This window comes from Pseudophryne corroboree (genome assembly GCF_028390025.1).
Source record: "Pseudophryne corroboree isolate aPseCor3 chromosome 3 unlocalized genomic scaffold, aPseCor3.hap2 SUPER_3_unloc_8, whole genome shotgun sequence".
Lineage (NCBI taxonomy): Eukaryota > Metazoa > Chordata > Amphibia > Anura > Myobatrachidae > Pseudophryne > Pseudophryne corroboree.
In genome coordinates this window covers 502,476-523,103 of record NW_026967574.1, presented here as the reverse complement: position 1 = coordinate 523,103, position 20,628 = coordinate 502,476, and the positions used below count along the sequence as shown (strand labels likewise).

The 20,628-nt window shown below is 44.3% G+C and overlaps 1 protein-coding gene and 1 pseudogene across 1 annotated transcript in view; one reads left to right on the top strand and one right to left on the bottom strand.

Annotated features, from left to right (window-relative positions):
* Positions 1-8,886, bottom strand: part of LOC134984769 (oocyte zinc finger protein XlCOF22-like) — a 201,958-nt gene extending 193,072 nt beyond the window's left edge. The window contains exons 1-4 of the mRNA XM_063950263.1: positions 8,698-8,886; positions 7,770-7,848; positions 7,559-7,656; positions 6,906-7,401 (exon numbers count right to left, since the gene is read on the bottom strand). Coding sequence (XP_063806333.1) covers positions 6,906-7,401; positions 7,559-7,656; positions 7,770-7,836 — 661 coding nt within the window. The 5' untranslated portion in view covers positions 7,837-7,848; positions 8,698-8,886. The remainder of the gene's footprint in view (positions 1-6,905; positions 7,402-7,558; positions 7,657-7,769; positions 7,849-8,697) is intronic.
* Positions 8,887-20,310: 11,424 nt separating this feature from the next.
* LOC134984787 (5S ribosomal RNA) lies at positions 20,311-20,429 on the top strand (annotated as a pseudogene).
* The last annotated feature ends 199 nt before the right edge of the window (positions 20,430-20,628 follow it).

The window sequence follows — 20,628 nt, the reverse complement described above, 5'->3', positions numbered from 1 at the left end:
TGTGGGATTACTAGAGGTGACATGGGCTGTGCAGTAATATAACATCGCCTGTGCATACATTTAGGTAACACTGAGAGATCATGTGGGATTACTAGAGGTGACATGGGCTGTGCAGTAATATAACACCGCCTGTGCATACATTTAGGTAACACTGAGAGATCATGTGGGATTACTAGAGGTGACATGGGCTGTGCAGTAATATAACATCGCCTGTGCATACATTTAGGTAACACTGAGAGATCATGTGGGATTACTAGAGGTGACATGGGCTGTGCAGTAATATAACATCGCCTGTGCATACATTTAGGTAACACGGACAGATCATGTGGGATTACTAGAGGTGACATGGACTGTGCAGTAATATAACATCGCCTGTGCATACATTTAGGTAACACTGAGATCATGTGAGATTACTAGAGGTGACATGGGCTGTGCAGTAATATAACATCGCCTGTGCATACATTTATGTAACACTGAGATATCATGTGGGATTACTAGAGGTGACATGGGCGGTGCAGTAATATAACATCTGTGCATACATTTAGGTAACACTGAGAGATCATGTGGGATTACTAGAGGTGACATGGGCTGTGCAGTAATATAACATCGCCTGTGCGTACATTTAGGTAACACTGAGATCATGTGGGATTACTAGAGGTGACATGGGCTGTGCAGTATTATAACATCGCCTGTGCATACATTTAGGTAACACTGAGAGATCATGTGGGATTACTAGAGGTGACATGGGCTGTGCAGTAATATAACATTGCCTGTGCATACATTTAGGTAACACTGAGAGATCATGTGGGATTACTAGAGGTGACATGGGCTGTGCAGTAATATAACATTGCCTGTGCATACATTTAGGTAACACTGAAAGATCATGTGGGATTACTAGAGGTGATATGGGCTGTGCAGTAATATAACATCGCCTGTGCATACATTTTGGTAACACTGAGATCATGTGGGATTACTAGAGGTGACATGGACTGTGCAGTAATATAACATCGCCTGTGCATACATTTAGGTAACACTGAGAGATCATGTGGGATTACTAGAGGTGACATGGGCTGTGCAGTAATATAACATCGCCTGTGCAAACATTTAGGTAACACTGAGATCATCTGAGGTTACTAGAGGTGACATGGGCTGTGCAGTAATATAAGATCACCTGTGCATACATTTAGGTAACACCGAGAGATCATGTGGGATTACTAGAGGTGACATGGGCTGTGCAGTAATATAACATCGCCTGTGCATACATTTAGGTAACACCGAGAGATCATGTGGGATTACTAGAGGTGACATGGGCTGTGCAGTAATATAACATCGCCTGTGCATACATTTAGGTTACACTGTGAGAACATGTGGGATTACTAGAGGTGACATGGGCTGTGCAGTAATAGAACATCGCCTGTGCATACATTTAGGTAACACTGAGAGAACATGTGGGATTACTAGAGATGACATGGGCTGTGCAGTAATATAACATCACCTGTGCATACATTTAGGTAACACTGAGAGATCTTGTGGTATTACTAGAGGTGACATGGGCTGTGTAGTAATATAACATCGCCTGTGCATACATTTAGGTAACACTGAGAGATCATGTGGGATTACTAGAGGTGACATGGGCTGTGCAGTAATATAACATTGCCTGTGCATATATTTAGGTAACACTGAGATCATGTGGGATTACAAGAGGTGACATGGGCTGTGCAGTAATATAACATCGCATGTGCATACATTTAGGTAACACTGAGATCATGTGGGATTACTAGAGGTGACATGGACTGTGCAGTAATATAACATCGCCTGTGCATACATTTAGGTAACACTGAGAGATCATGTGGGATTACTAGAGGTGACACGGGCTGTGCAGTAATATAACATCGCCTGTGCATACATTTAGGTAACACTGAGAGATCATGTGGGATTACTAGAGGTGATATGGGCTGTGTAGTAATATAACATCGCCTGTGCATACATTTAGGTAACACTGAGATCATGTGGGATTACTAGAGGTGACATGGGCTGTGCAGTAATATAACATCGCCTGTGCATACATTTAGGTAACACTGAGAGATCATGTGGGATTACTAGAGGTGACATGGGCTGTGCAGTAATATAACATCGCCTGTGCATACATTTAGGTAACACTGAGAGATCATGTGGGATTACTAGAGGTGACATGGGCTGTGCAGTAATATAACATCGCCTGTGCATACATTTAGGTAACACTGAGAGATCATGTGGGATTACTAGAGGTGACATGGGCTGTGCAGTAATATAACATCGCCTGTACATACATTTAGGTAACACTGAGAGATCATGTGGGATTACTAGAGGTGACATGGGCTGTGCAGTAATATAACATCGCCTGTGCATACATTTAGGTAACACTGAGATATCATGTGGGATTACTAGAGGTGACATGGGCGGTGCAGTAATATAACATCTGTGCATACATTTAGGTAACACTGAGAGATCATGTGGGATTACTAGAGGTGACATGGGCTGTGCAGTAATATAACATCGCCTGTGCGTACATTTAGGTAACACTGAGATCATGTGGGATTACTAGAGGTGACATGGGCTGTGCAGTAATATAACATCGCCTGTGCATACATTTAGGTAACACTGAGAGATCATGTGGGATTACTAGAGGTGACATGTGCTGTGCAGTAATATAACATAACCTGTGCATACATTTAGGTAACACTGAGATCATGTGGTATTACTAGAGGTGACATGGGCAGTGCAGTAATATAACATCGCCTGTGCATACATTTAGGTAACACTGAGATCATGTGGGATTACTAGAGGTGACATGGGCTGTGCAGTAATATAACATCGCCTGTGCATACATTTAGGTAACACTGAGATATCATGTGGGATTACTAGAGGTCACATGGGCTGTGCAGTAATATAACATCGCCTGTGCATACATTTAGGTAACACTGAGAGATCATGTGGGATTACTAGAGGTCACATGGGCTGTGCAGTAATATAACATCGCTTGTGCATACATTTAGGTAACACTGAGAGATCATGTGGGATTACTAGAGGTCACATGGGCTGTGCAGTAATATAACATCGCCTGTGCATACATTTAGGTAACACTGAGAGATCATGTCCACTGTGAGAGCACATCCAGTTGAAAAGGACGTGAGTGGAATCTTCCGAACTGAAGCGCCACCATTGTGCCTAAGAGGCGAATGCACAAATGTACCGAGACTGTGCATGGCTTGAGCACTAATTGTACCAGATGACGAATAATCTGTACTTTCTGTTCTGGTAGGTAAATTCTTAGATTTACCGTATCGAGAATCATACCTAGGAATTGAAGTCATTGAGACGGAATTAGATGTGATTTCTTGAAGTTGACAATACAACCGTGCTGAACTAGTACATTGTATGTTAGCAACGCATGTTGGAGGAGCATCTGTTAAGACGGAGCTTTGATGAGCAGATCGTCCAAGTACGGAACTATTATTACTCCCAGGGATCTGAGATGAGCTATCATCACAGACATCACTTTGGTGAATACCCAAAGAGCTGACGAGAAGCCAAACGGTAGAGCCTGAAACTGGTTATGGTTCTGCCGTATTGCAAAACGCAACAACCTCTGATGAGGTGGCCAAATCGGAATGTGTAAGTACGCATCCTTAAAATCTTGCGTAATCATGAATTCCTCTGGCTCTAAACCTGCAATTACTGACCGCAGAGATTCCATCTTGAATCTGTAGTAAGTGACGTACTGATTGAGACCCTTTAAGTTCAATATTGGCCTGACGGAGCCATCCGGCTTTGGTACCACAAACAGACTGGAATAATAACCCTGACCTTGTTGTTGTACAGGGACCGGAATCAAAATTGCTGAATCCAGCAGGGACTGAATGGCAATTTGCAGAACCGCCCTCTTGTCGTCCAACAGAGGCAGTCCTGTCTTGAAAAACCGCAGTGGCGGGAGACAGTCGAACTCTATTTTGTAACCTTTAACACTAAATTGCGGATCCACCCATCTGTGGATGTCTGGAACCACACCAAATGGAATGTCTGAAGGTGTGCTCCCACAATTGGAGATCTGAGATGGGCTGGGATCCCGTTATAGCACTGGCTTGTCGGTGACCTTAGCATCCTGACGACTGGTGTTGGTTTGTTGGAAACCACGTGCTCGTCTACCAGGCGTGGCTGTTCCTTTACCTCGGCCTCGAAAGGGCTGAGGTCTAAAGGATTTGAACGCCAGGCCAGAGTATTTCCGTCTAGGTACTGTTGGAGGCAATGGTAGGAAAACAGACTTTCCTCCAGTGGCCTCAGAAATCCATTTGTCCAATTCAGGACCAAACAACTTCTCACCACCATAAGGTAACACCACTATACTTCATTTGACCTCTGCCTCTGCTTGCCAAGAACGCAGCCAGAGTGCTCGTCGTGCTGTAACTAGCGACGATGAAAGGCGAGAAGTGAGCTGACAGACGTCAGTAGAAGCTGTACATAGATACTCAGCAGCTTCACAGATTTGGTCAGCGAGAAGTATAAGGTGATCGTCATGTAAGGCAAACTTGAGTTCTGTTATCCATACCATTAGCGCCTTAGTTACCTAAATGCCAACCAACCCAGGTCTAAGCAACACTCCTGCTGCTATATACATGGATTTTAGCATAGCTTCTATTTCACGGTCTGAAGGGTCTTTAAGCGTAGTAACAGTTGGTACTGGTATGGTTAATTTCTTCGTAACTTTTGACACAGACGAATCCACCAATGGCGAATTCTCCCATGTAGATGTCACAGACTCTGGAAACGGGTAACTGGACTTAAATCTGCGAGGTGTAGAAAACCCTGTTTAACCATCTTATTAAGAGATTCTGAAACAGGAAAACACATTGGAGATCTCTGTCGTTTAGTAAAGATGACTTCATCATTTGTCAGAGGCTCCTCAGTTTCTGTAAACTTCAGAGACTGACGTACCGCTCTGATGAGATTATCAATGTCTGGGCTGTCAAAATCTTCAGTATCTGACTGCTGGTCCACCACGCCCTCCTCACCGTCATCTTGCGCAGTGAGGTCAGGCATAGAATCATCAGAATGCAACATAGCAGAAACTGGTAAATCATAAGACAAATTCAATTTTTCCCTTCTATCCAAAATGGACTTGGACCTTTGGCAAGGCTGAGACCCCTCCGGTAGTTATGGCGGTCTCACCCTAGACTCAGATCTTGCCGCTTCCTGCACTTGTCGAGCGGTGGGCAATTCTGATTGCAACCCAGCCATGACATCTGTTAGCATAGCCCATGGAGGGTTCGGAAATGAAACCGGCTTTGAAACCGGAGCGGAAATCGTATTAGTAGCTGAAATTACAAAACATACTGTACATGTGGTAGACCCTTCCGGTAACACACTCTTACAGACATTGCAGTGAAACTGCTTTTTAGTTTTTGCTGGTGCCTTACTCATTATGCAGACAGACAATACAATATACAAAGACAGACAACTTGCACGACTCAGTAAAATAGTACTAAGGAGTGTCTATATATATGTGTATATATATATATATATATATATATATATATATATATATATATATATATATATATCTGGGCAAGTGCAGTGCACGTGGCCAGTATTATATGAAATCTGATCCCAAACAGGATTGAACAGGAAGCATGGTTAAAATGGCCCCCATGCCATGCTTACACTAATAATCACAGGTCAGGTTATAACACACATTTAAAGTCTACAACCTGTAACCAACTGCATTAAAAAGCAACCCTGTTAATATAGGCTTAAAAGCCAATGTAATTATACCACAACCCCTGCAGCCTTGCCTTTCCATGTAAACATACTCTCTCCACCCCTTTGCAGCCGCACTGCTGTGAGAAGACTCGTCCCCCCTCCCCACTGTACTCCAGGTACCGTCGTGAACCGGAGATCTTGAAGGGAGCCACTACGCTCCCTACCCTGTTGCCGCCATCTTCACATCGGCTCCACGCTTGCCAGGGGCCGATGACTCTTCAGCTCTGCAAGGGGTTGGCGGCATGCTGCTGGGGTGAGCGTTCCCCTGCGGCTGGCAGCGATCTATCCCCTCTGGATCTCAGTGTCCAGTCAGCGGAGATAGTGGCTCAGACCCCGCAGGGCGGACACTGCTCCCCCAATCAGTCCCTCCTTGCAGGGAGGATGTTGCCAGCAGCCTCCCTGTAATAAAACAAACTCTAAAAACTTTTTTACTAAAGAAGCTCAGTAGAGCATCCTCTAGAACGTAAGAGAACAGTGGTTTATATACAGACCGGCGTGTGCTAATAGTGACACTCTCAGGGCATGTAATACCACAGGCTGATGTACTGCTAGCACACAGTATGGCTGCTGGTGACACACAGTGACATGATGTGAGGGGAGAGCAGGAGTATAATAGGGGCTGATGTCTCCTGATGTATGAGATACACCAGAGAGTGTGGGGAGGAGACTGGTCAGATCTCTGGGCTGGTAACACACAGTGACATGATGTGAGGAGGAGTATAATAGGGTCTGATGGCTCCTGATGTATAAGATACACCAGAGAGTGTGGGGAAGAGACTGGTCAGATCTATGGCTGGTAACACACAGTGACATGATGTGAGGAGGAGAGCAGGAGTATAATAGGGGCTGATGTCTCCTGATGTATGAGATACACCAGAGAGTGTGAGGAGGAGACTGGTCAGATCTCTGGGCTGGTAACACACACATTGACATGATGTGAGGTGGAGAGCAGGAGTATAATAGGGGCTGATGGCTTCTGACTTCCCCACTGGGAAAATACATATTCCTCATTAGTTTGTACTGACAGAGGGTGTAGGATAAGAGATTGTTGTAGTGACTGAGCAAGGAGAATATGTGACTCTTTTCTGTAATAAGTGTTTATTACTCACCTGTGCTGATATATGTAGGGATTTCCTCCTCCTTACACTGCTGATCACCCCTCACATACGTCTCTTCTTCTCCCTCTATATCTTCTGCCTTTATATCAGTCACATATGTCTCTTCTTCTCCCTCTATATCTTCTGCCTTCATATCAGTCACATACGTCTCTTCTTCTCCCTCTATATCTGCTGCCTTTATATCAGTCACATACGTCTCTTCTTCTCCCTCTACATCTTCTGCCTTTATATCAGTTACATATGTCTCTTCTTCTCCCTCTACATCTTCTGCCTTTATATCAGTCACATACATCTCTTCTTCTCTCTCTGTATCTTCTGCCTTTATATCAGTCACATACGTCTCTTCTTCTCCCTCTGTATCTTCTGCCTTTATATCAGTCACATACGTCTCTTCTTCTCCCTCTATATCTTCTGCCTTTATATCAGTCACATACGTCTCTTCTTCTCCCTCTATATCTTCTATTTTAATATCAGACAGACGTTCTACCTAAAAAAAACAAAAAACATTATAATGACATTTGCATACAGTCAGACTAGACTGAGGTGAAACAGTATAATATCAGTGTATAAGACACACAGCTCCTCTACAGATCATATAGTGATGGTCACTTTGGTATATTGGGGAGACCCTAAATCCCACCTACCTGATCCTCCTGTGGGATCCTGTGATTCTCCTCTGTACAATCCTGGGAATACAGAGGATGGGGACATCTCTCTGGGGTATCACTGTTACTGGGCCCATCTGTAGGAGACACACAGTGACTGAGTGTATATATGTGATTATCAGATGATGTGTGTATATAGGGGCCCCCATACCTGCTCTCCCCTGTACAATACAGGACAGTCTCCTCTTACCGAGTGATGTGAGGGGCCAGTGATTCTCCATCATCACGTCCTTGTATAGACCCCTGTGTTCTTCCATATACTCCCCCTCCTGCATGAAGACATAGACAGTGACATCCTGACACCTTATAGACACCTGACACACACACAGTGATACAGTCATCACCCAGACACGTCCCCCTGGTGTTACTGTATAATGCCCCATTCCCAGCAGTCACCTCTCCAGTCATCACCCAGACACATCCCCTGGTGGTACTGTATAATGCCTCATTCCCAGCAGTCACCTCTCCAGTCATCACCCAGACACATCCCCTGGTGTTACTGTATAATGTCCCATTCCCAGCAGTCACCTCTCCAGTCATCACCCAGACACATCCCCTGGTGTTACTGTATAATGTCCCATTCCCAGCCGTCACCTCTCCTGTCATCACCCAGACACATCCCCTGGTGTTACTGTATAATGTCCCATTCCCAGCAGTCCCATCTCCAGTCATCACCCAGACACATACCCTGGTGTTACCGTATAATGTCCCATTCCCGGCAGTCACCTCTCCAGTCATCACCCAGACACGTCCCCTGGAGTTACTGTATAATGCCGCATTCCCAGCAGTCACCTCTCCAGTCATCACCCAGACACCCCCCGGTGTTACTGTATAATGTCCCATTCCCAGCAGTCACCTCTCCCGTCATCACCCAGACACATTCCCTGGTGTTACTGTATAATGCCCCATTCCCAGCAGTCACCTCTCCAGTCATCACCCAGACACGTCCCCCGGTGTTACTGAATAATGCCCCATTCCCAGCAGTCACCTCTCCAGTCATCACCCAGACACCCCCCGGTGTTACTGTATAATGTCCCATTCCCGGCAGTCACCTCTCCAGTCATCACCCAGGCACGTCCCCTGGAGTTACTGTATAATGTTCCATTCCCAGCAGTCACCTCTCCTATCAGGAGCTGAATGATCTTGTTGGTGAGTTCCAGGATCTTCTGGTCACTGTGTCTCTCATGTATCAGTGAGTGAGGTGGATGCACTGTGATGGGGCTCTATGTCCTGCTTAGTCCTCCTGACACAGGAGGACGGCTGCTGGGTGTCTCATACTTACAGAATGTCTTCTTCACTACTGTGTAACCCTGCGAAATGGAGAAGACATCAATATCTCTGTAAAAACTCCCAGATACCCACACCTCCCCGGTCATGTCCCTGTATTATTCCTATAGATATAAGTGACGTCACTGTGACACTCCCAGATACGTGCACCTCCCCAGTCATGTCATAATATTATTATTATAGATATAAGTGATGTCACTATCATGCTCTTAGACCAGCTCTCCTCACCAGTCATGTCCCTGTATTATTACTATAGATATAGGTGATATCACAGTGACACTCATAGATCCCCTCACCTCCCCAGTCATGTTCCTGTATTATTACTATAGATATGTGATGTCACTGTTATGCTACCAGATCCCCTCAACTCCCCAGTCATGTCCCTGTATTATTTCTATAGGTATAAGTGATGTCACTGTGACACTACCTGGTCCCCCTCACCTCCCCAGTCATGTCCCTGTATTACTACTATTGATTTAAGTGATGTCACTGTGACATTCCCAGATCCCCTCACCTCCCCATTCATGTCTCTGTATTAATACTATAGATATAAGTGATGTCAAAGTGACACTACCAGACATATAATAATATAATTGATGTCACTGTGATGCTCCCAGATACCCTCACCTCCCCAGTCATGTCCCTGTATTATTTATGTATATATATATATATATATATATATAACGTCAGAGTGACTATCCCAGACCCTCTCACCTCCCCAGTCCTGTCCCTGTCTTATTACTATAGATATAAGTGATGTCACTGTGACACTCCCAGATCTCATCACCTTACCAGTCAAGTCCCTGTATTATTAATATAGATATAAGTGATGTCACTGTAAAACTCCCATATCTCCTCACCTCCCCAGTCAAGTTCCTGTATTATTACTATAGGTATAAGTGATATCACTGTGACATTCCAAGGTGTGTGATATACATTTGCTTCATACTGCTCCAATTATCATCTGTTACACATGCCAGGGATATTATGGTCTCTGCTTTAATATATCCTAGAATTTAAGCAATATTTTCAATCCCCACAATTACATATAATAATAATAATAATAATAATAATAATAATAATAATAATAATAACGACACTAAAGGATGCGCCCCAGTATAAAAATAATAACATGTCTTTATTAACAGGACACCACAGATTGCTCCTCCCGTACAATAATAATAATAACAGGACACCACAGGCTACTTACCCTGTATAATAATAACAGGAAACCACAAGCGGCTTCTCCTGTATAATAATAATAATAATTACAGGACACCAAATGCTACTGCTCCCTCTGTATAATAATAATAATAATAATAATAATAATAATAATAATATTAATAACTGGGTTCCACAGGCTGCCCCTCCTGTATAATAATAATAATGACTGGATTCCACAGGCTGCTCCTCTTGTATTATAATAATAACAGGACACCAAAGGCTGCTACTCATGTATTATAATAATAACAGGACACCAAAGGCTGCTCCCCCTGAATAATAATAATAATAATAATAATAACAGAACACCAGAGACTGTTCCCCCTGTATAATAATAATAATAATAATAATAATAATAATAATATAACAACAACAACAAGACACCACAGGCTGCTCCCTCTGTATAAAAATAACAACAACAAGACACCACAGGCTGCTTCCCCTGTATAATAATAATAACAACAACAAGACACCACAGGCTGCTTCCCCTGTAAAATAATAATAATAACAACAATAGGACACCACAGGCTGTTTCCCTGTATTATAATAATAATAATAATAATAATAATACTAATAAGAGGACACCAAAAGCTACTCCCCCTGAATAATAATAACAACAACAACAGGACACTACAGGCTGCTCCCCCTGTATAATAATAACAACAACAGGACACCACAGGTTGCTCCCCCTGTATAATAATAATAATAATAATAATAATAATAATAATAATAATAATAACAGGACACCACTGGCTGCTCCTCCTGTATAATAATAATAATAACAGGACACCACAGAATGCTCCTCCTGTATAATAATAATAATAATAATAATAATAATAATAATAATAACAATAATAATAAAATAACAGGACACCACAGGTTGCTCCCCTTGTATAATAATAATAATAATAATAATAATAATAATAATAATAATAATAATAATAACAATAACAACAGGACACCACTGGCTGCTCCTCCTGTATAATAATAATATCAGGACACCACAGAATGCTCCTCCTGTATTATAATAATAATAATAATAATAATAATAATAAAATAACAGGACACCACAGGCTGCTTCCCCTGTTTAATAACAGGACACAAAAAGAAATAAATCTGCACAGAATATAACAATTATTTTACAATGAATTAGAAGTATTATCGTTAAACCAACATGAAAGCCTACTAGAATGATACATTCAGGAAACGGTTGGTGGTGCTCCCGGAAAATAGTTATGACAACTATGAAACAACAAAGTATGGTCCTTTAAAGAGAACAAAGGACCAAAAAAAAGCAACTATAAGCCTTTTCCTGGGCACACTTGAAAACTTGAAATTTTTTGGGGAAATGATGAAATTATTAAGACATAACTTTTATTAATGTATACTTTAAGAGAAGACGAGAGCTGGCATCAATAATTAAAGAACATGGGTGTTCACGTGTACTAATGTACCTGTTATGGGCAGAATAATGATTTAAGTGAGCGAAAATAAATAAAACCTCATTCACAAAGATAAATCATACAGATCCTCTATGATCGGATTTTTATATGAGTGAGGTCACTACCTCGAGTCCGATATACAGGTACACCACCGATTTTCTGGCAACCGATGATCCGGAACCTCTTTTAATCCGGTCAATTTTGATTTGTCCGGATTAAAGGGGGTTAGGGACATCCTTTAATCTGGAACATTTTCTGTGCATGGGCGTAACACGCAATACGCGCAAGTGTCAGTGGGTACAACTTCCACGGACACTGCAGGTGACACAGCAAGCATCAGTGGGGCTGTTATGGCGTCCACATGGGCCGAACACACAGCCTGAGCCTGATCCCTGTTTTGCCTATAAACAGTTTTGCATACACTATTGTGTTTATTCATTAATTAATATACTGTAGCATATATTTTACTATTTATTGCTTTAGAAATGTTCTGAAGGTGCAAAATTAGATTCCCACCGTTAATCCGGCAAAATCGATAATCCGGCACGGCACTGGAACCGAGGATTTCCCGGAAAATCGGTAGTATACCTGTAATCTGATAAATGCTGTAACCTGTGACCAGGTTAATGCACTGGGTTCCAAAGTGTTTTAACTGCTGGAGAGTAAAATACCTACGTACCTAGTATTCCCTGGTGGTTCCCCATCCAGGTACTGACCAGGTCCTGCAGTGCTTGGGTTCCAAGATCAGAAGAAAATACAAACTCCCTCTCCCACCAGCCCAGGAAGAGGTTGGCGTACATCGGGGCACAAGCTGCCCCATCGCTGTTCCTCTTACCTGGGTGTAGAAGAGGTTGTTGATACTACCGCTTAGATGCCAAGGTCATGTTTGATGCTTGTATATAACGCCTCAACATCAAGGCTCATGAGGAGATGTGTTTCTTCCAAATGTATATCACTGATCTTTCTGAGGACATCAGTTGTATCACTGGTATATGATGGGAGTTCCAAAACGTAGTCCCTAAGATGTGTGTCCAAAAAATAAGAATTTACTTACCGATAATTCTATTTCTCGGAGTCCGTAGTGGATGCTGGGGTTCCTGAAAGGACCATGGGGAATAGCGGCTCCGCAGGAGACAGGGCACAAAAAAGTAAAGCTTTACTAGGTCAGGTGGTGTGCACTGGCTCCTCCCCCTATGACCCTCCTCCAGACTCCAGTTAGGTACTGTGCCCGGACGAGCATACACAATAAGGGAGGCATTTTGAATCCCGGGTAAGACTCATACCAGCCACACCAATCACACCGTACAACTTGTGATCTAAACCCAGTTAACAGTATGATAACAGAAAGAGCCTCTTAAAGATGGCTCCTTAAACAATAACCCTAATTAGTTAACAATAACTATGTACAAGTATTGCAGATAATCCGCACTTGGGATGGGCGCCCAGCATCCACTACGGACTCCGAGAAATAGAATTATCGGTAAGTAAATTCTTATTTTCTCTATCGTCCTTGTGGATGCTGGGGTTCCTGAAAGGACCATGGGGATTATACCAAAGCTCCCAAACGGGCGGGAGAGTGCGGATGACTCTGCAGCACCGAATGAGAGAATTCCAAGTCCTCTTTTGCCAGGGTATCAAATTTGTAGAATTTTACAAACGTGTTTTCCCCCGACCACGTAGCTGCTCGGCAGAGTTGTAATGCCGAGACCCCTCGGGCAGCCGCCCAAGATGAGCCCACCTTCCTTGTGGAATGGGCCTTAACAGATTTAGGCTGTGGCAGGCCTGCCACAGAATGTGCAAGTTGAATTGTGCTACAAATCCAACGAGCAATCGACTGCTTAGAAGCAGGTGCTCCCAACTTGTTGGGTGCATACAGTATAAACAGCGAGTCAGATTTTCTGACTCCAGCCGTCCTTGAAATGTATATTTTTAAGGCTCTGACAACGTCCAACAACTTGGAGTCCTCCAAGTCGCTAGTGGCCGCAGGCACCACAATAGGTTGGTTCAGGTGAAATGCTGACACCACTTTAGGAAGAAAATGCGGACGAGTCCGCAGTTCTGCCCTATCCGAATGGAAAATTAGATAAGGGCTTTTATAAGATAAAGCCGCCAATTCAGATACTCTCCTGGCAGAAGCCAGGGCCAGTAACATAGTCACTTTCCATGTGAGATATTTCAAATCCACCTTTTTCAATGGTTCAAACCAATGGGATTTGAGGAAATCTAAAACTACATTTAGATCCCACGGTGCCACCGGAGGCACCACAGGAGGCTGTATATGCAGTACTCCTTTGACAAAAGTCTGGACCTCAGGGACTGAGGCCAATTCTTTTTGGAAGAATATTGACAGGGCCGAAATTTGAACCTTAATAGATCCCAATTTGAGACCCATAGACAATCCTGATTGCAGGAAATGTAGGAAACGACCCAGTTGAAATTCCTCCGTCGGAACACTCCGATCCTCGCACCACGCGACATATTTTCGCCAAATGCGGTGATAATGTTTCACGGTGACTTCCTTCCTTGCCTTAATCAAGGTAGGAATGACTTCTTCTGGAATGCCTTTCCCTTTTAGGATCTGGCGTTCAACCGCCATGCCGTCAAACGCAGCCGCGGTAAGTCTTGAAAGAGACAGGGACCCTGTTGGAGCAGGTCCCTTCTCAGAGGTAGAGGCCACGGTTCGTCCGTGAGCATTTCTTGAAGTTCCGGGTACCAAGTCCTTCTCGGCCAATCCGGAACCACTAGTATTGTTCTTACTCCTCTTTGCCGTATAATCTTCAATACCTTTGGTATGAGCGGCAGAGGAGGAAACACATATACTGACTGGTACACCCAAGGAGTTACCAGCGCGTCCACAGCTATTGCCTGTGGATCTCTTGACCTGGCGCAATATTTGTCCAGTTTCTTGTTGAGGCGAGACGCCATCATGTCTACAATTGGTCTTTCCCAACGGTCTATTAACATGTGGAAGACCTCTGGATGTAGACCCCACTCTCCCGGATGAAGATCGTGTCTGCTGAGGAAGTCTGCTTCCCAGTTGTCCACGCCCGGGATGAACACTGCTGACAGTGCTATCACGTGATTCTCCGCCCAGCGAAGAATCTTGGCAGCTTCTGCCATTGCACTCCTGCTTCTTGTGCCGCCCTGTCTGTTTACATGGGCGACCGCCGTGATGTTGTCCGACTGAATCAACACCGGCTTTCCTTGCAGGAGAGGTTCCGCCTGGCTTAGAGCATTGTAGATTGCTCTTAGTTCCAGAATGTTTATGTGAAGAGACTTTTCCAGGCTCGTCCATACTCCCTGGAAGTTTCTTCCTTGTGTGACTGCTCCCCAGCCTCTCAGGCTGGCGTCCGTGGTCACCAAGATCCAATCCTGAATGCCGAATCTGCGGCCTTCTAATAGGTGAGCCTTCTGCAACCACCACAGAAGAGACACCCTTGTCTTTGGTGACAGGGTTATTCGCAGGTGCATCTGAAGATGTGACCCTGACCATTTGTCCAACAGATCCCTTTGGAAAATTCTTGCATGGAATCTGCCGAATGGAATTGCTTCGTAAGAAGCCACCATTTTCCCCAGGACTCTTGTGCATTGATGCACTGACACCTTTCCTGGTTTTAGGAGGTTCCTGACCAGGTCGGATAACTCCTTTGCTTTTTCCTCGGGAAGGAAAACCTTTTTCTGAACCGTGTCCAGAATCATTCCTAGGAACAGCAGACGAGTTGACGGGATTAATTGGGATTTTGGAATATTCAGAATCCACCCGTGTTGTCTTAGCACCTCTTGAGATAGTGCTAATCTTGTCTCCAGCTGTTCTCTGGACCTTGCCCTTATTAGGAGATCGTCCAAGTATGGGATAACTAATACGCCTTTTCTTCGAAGAAGAATCATCATCTCGGCCATTACCTTGGTAAAGACCCGAGGTGCCGTGGACAATCCGAACGGCAGCGTCTGAAACTGATAGTGACAGTTTTGAACAACGAACCTGAGGTACCCCTGGTGTGCGGGGTAAATCGGAACGTGGAGATACGCATCCTTGATGTCCAAGGATACCATAAAGTCCCCTTCTTCCAGGTTCGCTATCACTGCTCTGAGTGACTCCATCTTGAACTTGAACTTTTTTATGTAGAGGTTCAAGGACTTCAGATTTAAAATAGGTCTTACCGAGCCATCCGGCTTCGGTACCACAAATAGAGTGGAATAATACCCCCTCCCTTGTTGTAAGAGGGGTACTTTGACTATCACCTGCTGAGAGTACAGCTTGTGAATGGCCTCCAAAACCGTCTCCCTTTCGGAGGAGACGGTTGGTAAAGCAGACTTCAGGAAACGATGAGGAGGATCTGTCTCTAATTCCAACCTGTACCCCTGAGATATTATCTGCAGGATCCAGGGGTCTACCTGCGAGTGAGCCCACTGCGCGCTGTAATTTTTGAGACGGCCGCCCACTGTCCCCGAGTCCGCTAGAGAGGCCCCAGCGTCATGCTGAGGTTTTTGCAGGAGCCGGGGAGGGCTTCTGTTCCTGGGAAGGAGCTGCCTGTTGGTGTCTCTTCCCTCTGCCTCTGCCTCGTGGCAGGTACGACAAGCCCTTTGCTCTCTTATTTTTGTAGGAGCGAAAAGGCTGCGGTTGAAAGGTCGGTGCCTTTTTCTGTTGGGGAGTGACTTGAGGTAAAAATGTGGATTTCCCGGCAGTAGCCGTGGCCACCAAGTCTGATAGACCGACTCCAAATAACTCCTCCCCTTTATACGGCAAAACTTCCATATGACGTTTTGAATCCGCATCGCCTGTCCACTGTCGTGTCCATAATGCTCTTCTGGCTGAAATGGACATAGCACTTACTCGTGATGCCAGTGTGCAGATATCTCTCTGTGCATCACGCATATAGATAAATGCATCCTTTATTTGTTCTAACGACAGCAAAACATTGTCCCTATCTAGGGTATCAATATTTTCAATCAGGGATTCTGACCAAACTACTCCAGCACTGCACATCCAGGCAGTTGCTATAGCTGGTCGTAGTATAACACCTGCATGTGTGTATATACTCTTTTGGATACCTTCCATCCTCCTATCTGATGGATCCTTAAGTGCGGCCGTCTCAGGAGAGGGTAACGCCACTTGTTTAGATAATCGTGTTAGCGCCTTGTCCACCTTAGGGGGTGTTTCCCAGCGCGCCCTAACCTCTGGCGGGAAAGGGTATAATGCCAATAACTTCTTTGAAATTATCAACTTTTTATCAGGGGCAACCCACGCTTCATCACACACGTCATTTAACTCTTCTGATTCAGGAAAAACTGTTGGTAGTTTTTTCACACCATACATAATACCCTGTTTTACGGTATCTGTAGTATCAGCTAAATTTAACGTCTCCTTCATTGCCAAAATCATATAACGTGTGGCCCTACTGGAAAATACGTTTGAATTTCCACCGTCGTCACTGGAATCAGTGCCTGTGTCTGGATCTGTGTCGACCGACTGAGGCAAAGGGCGTTTTACAGCCCCTGACGGTGTTTGGGGCGCCTGGACAGGCATTAATTGATTGTCCGGCCGCCTCATGTCCTCAACCGACTGTTTAAGTGAAGTGAGACTATCACGTAATTCCACAAATAAAGGCATCCATTCTGGTGTCGACCCCCTGGGGGGTGACATCTGCATATTTGGCAATTGCTCCGCCTCCACACCAATATCGTCCTCATACATGTCGACACACACGTACCGACACACACAGCAACCACACAGGGAATGCTCTAATGAAGACAGGACCCACTAGCCCTTTTGGGGAGACAGAGGGAGAGTCTGCCAGCACACACCAAAAAGCGCTATATATGACAGGGATAGCCTTATTATAAGTGCTCCCTTATAGCTGCTTTATATATATATATATAATATAGCCATTAATCTTGCCCCCCCTCTCTGTTTTACCCTGTTTCTGTAGTGCAGTGCAGGGGAGAGACCTGGGAGCCGTCCTGACCAGCGGAGCTGTGACAGAAAATGGCGCCGTGTGCTGAGGAGATAGGCCCCGCCCCTTTTTCGGCGGGCTCTTCTCCCGCTATTATTTGAGTTAGGCAGGGGTTAAATATCTCCATATAGCCTCTGTGGGCTATATGTGAGGTATTTTTAGCCTTTAGTAAGGTTTTTATTTGCCTCTCAGAGCGCCCCCCCCCAGCGCTCTGCACCCTCAGTGACTGCCGTGTGAAGTGTGCTGAGAGGAAAATGGCGCACAGCTGCAGTGCTGTGCGCTACCTTATGAAGACTGAGGAGTCTTCAGCCGCCGATTTTGGACCTCTTCTATCTTCAGCGTCTGCAAGGGGGCCGGCGGCGCGGCTCCGGTGACCATCCAGGCTGTACCTGTGATCGTCCCTCTGGAGCTAGTGTCCAGTAGCCAAGCAGCAAATCCACTCTGCACGCAGGTGAGTTTACTACTTCTCCCCTAAGTCCCTCGTTGCAGTGATCCTGTTGCCAGCAGGACTCACTGTAAAATAAAAAACCTAAACTAAACTTTCTCTAAGCAGCTCTTTAGGAGAGCCACCTAGATTGCACCCTTCTCGTTCGGGCACAAAATCTAACTGGAGTCTGGAGGAGGGTCATAGGGGGAGGAGCCAGTGCACACCACCTGACCTAGTAAAGCTTTACTTTTTTGTGCCCTGTCTCCTGCGGAGCCGCTATTCCCCATGGTCCTTTCAGGAACCCCAGCATCCACAAGGACGATAGAGAAATGTGCAGGCTCTTTCTAGCAGGCCGCCGTTTCCTGAGACTATGGGCCGACCAGGGGAGTCCCGGAGATCCTTGTGGACCTTTGTTAAAAGGTCAAATGTAGGTACTCGAGGATTATCTACCGTTAGATAGTCCTGCTCTGACTTGGTTATAGTGCCTTCGTGATATGCCCTGTTTATGATATTAATATAGAGTTTAGTGTACCTTTCTGTAGGGTCAAAAATACTCTTCTGGTAGCATGATTGGTCGTCCAGTTGTTTCTTGGCTTGTTTGAGATATAATTCTGTTGGCCAGATCACAACATTTCCTCCTTTATCCGACGGTTTCAGAACTACGTCGGTCCAGGTTTTGATCTCCTGGAACGCCCTCCGTTCGTTCGGTATCAGATTATCTGCAGGGTGACGTTATTTCTTATTCAGATATAATCTGTCCAGATCCCGAGTAACCAAGTTCGGGAAAACTTTACCCTCTGGGCATAAGGAATCCTTGGGAAAAAAGATGGATTTTTTCTTCAGCAAGGGTCTCGTTTGTTGTGTAGTGGGAATTGATTCGTTAGGGTCAGCAAGTTCCTCCAATGTCGCCAGAGCTAGCCTTTCTTGTGACGATAGCTTTTCCAAGTCAGATGTTCCTGTTCTCTCTGTAAAAATTTTTGTTAATAATAATTTCCGTACAAAAAGTTGTAATTTCCGGTTTGCTCACTGTACTAGATCCAGGTCTTTATCTCTTACCCATCCTACATATCTAACTCTTTCCCCCCCACACTTTTTCAGAATCCCCTAATTATCCATTTTGGTAATTAATTTTTATTATCTATCTTTTTTCCTTTTTCCCCTCCTCCTTTTCTCCCCCCTAACAACCCCCTTCCCCCCCACCTTTCCCTTTCTTTCCCCCCACCCCCTTTTTCCCAAACCCCCCCCCCTGTAGGTACATCACACCTACAATTCCTCGGGATTTAATATAAATAACCATATCTTGCTCCTAATAAATGACACCTAATCTGACATGTATTCATAACCTGCAATCCCCTGTAATTGATACGTTTCACTTTATACTCACCATACAATTTTTTTTTATTTTATCTCATATTTCCCCCTTTTTTGTTTTATTAATTTTTTCCTTTTTAAGTTGTATTTTTTATTCTTATTTCATATATATTAATTTTCAATATAGGATTTACTATCCTCATTTTCTGTTCTCCAAACTTAATCAGTTTAGCTGGATAACAATTTAATTATACTCTTAATGATATACTGCTTAATCAATTAGTTCTAATTTGTTGAAATCTATTCTCAACCTCAGGTGATGTAGCTAACTTAGATGCTTTCCCTACCTCTCCCACTAAGTGATAGGCTGCGCCCTTACATAAATACTGGCAGTGGGGAACTCCGAGAGCAGGCGATCATGTGATCAAGCTCTCGGAGCGAAACGTGCGTCACTTCCGGTTCCGGCGCCTGAACTTCCGGTCACACAGACCGCGGCCGCCTCACTCCTCGATTCCTGCACTGTCCACCAGTCTGAGGGTCTCCTGAACAGGTTGGGTAAGGAAACGGGTTCTCCTTGCCCAAACCACAGCTCCCCCGTGTTCTCCCATAAGGTCCACCATATGCTTCCTTGGCTAACAGGTGAAAGCTGATTATCTCCTATTATGTAATGTATTTAGACTCTTATATTTTTTGTGCATAACATCTCTTTTTTGGTGCATGATTACTGGGTAAGGGGTGAGAAAGAGGCTGCAACTGTAATTACTATACTAAAACCAATATCAGAGAATGAATTGTACTGTAGACACTTTTTTTTTTTTATTGTTTTGATTATTGTGGGCACCACAAAGCCCTCCTATTGCTCAGGCTATTTGAGAGCATAACTGCAATAGAGTTTGAGTTTGGGAATCCTAACCCCAAGACCCCACAGTCATTATTACTGCCTCAAATCACCACTGACTAGATCCCTCAGCAACAATCTAGCAATTTATTGTATTAACTTATTGCACAAATATAACCTGGTATTTATTCTGTGATTGACATTCTGGGTCCCAATACAATCGGTCAACGGTGCGCCTAGGAGACAGACTTACCTACGGTCAGACCGCACTGAGTATGCCCAAACTCGTCTGATCTTGGAACCCAAGCACTGCAGGGCCTGGTCAGTACCTGGATGGGGAACCACCAGGGAATACTAGGTAACGTAGGTATTTTACTCTCCAGCAGTTAAAACACTTTGGGGCCCAGTGCATTAACCTGGTCACAGGTTACAGCATTTATCAGATTATATCGGACTCGAGGTAGTGACCTCACTCATATAAAAATCTGATCATAGAGGATCTGTATGATTTATCTTTGTGGATGAGGTTTTATTTATATTCGATCACTTAAATCATTATTCTGCCCATA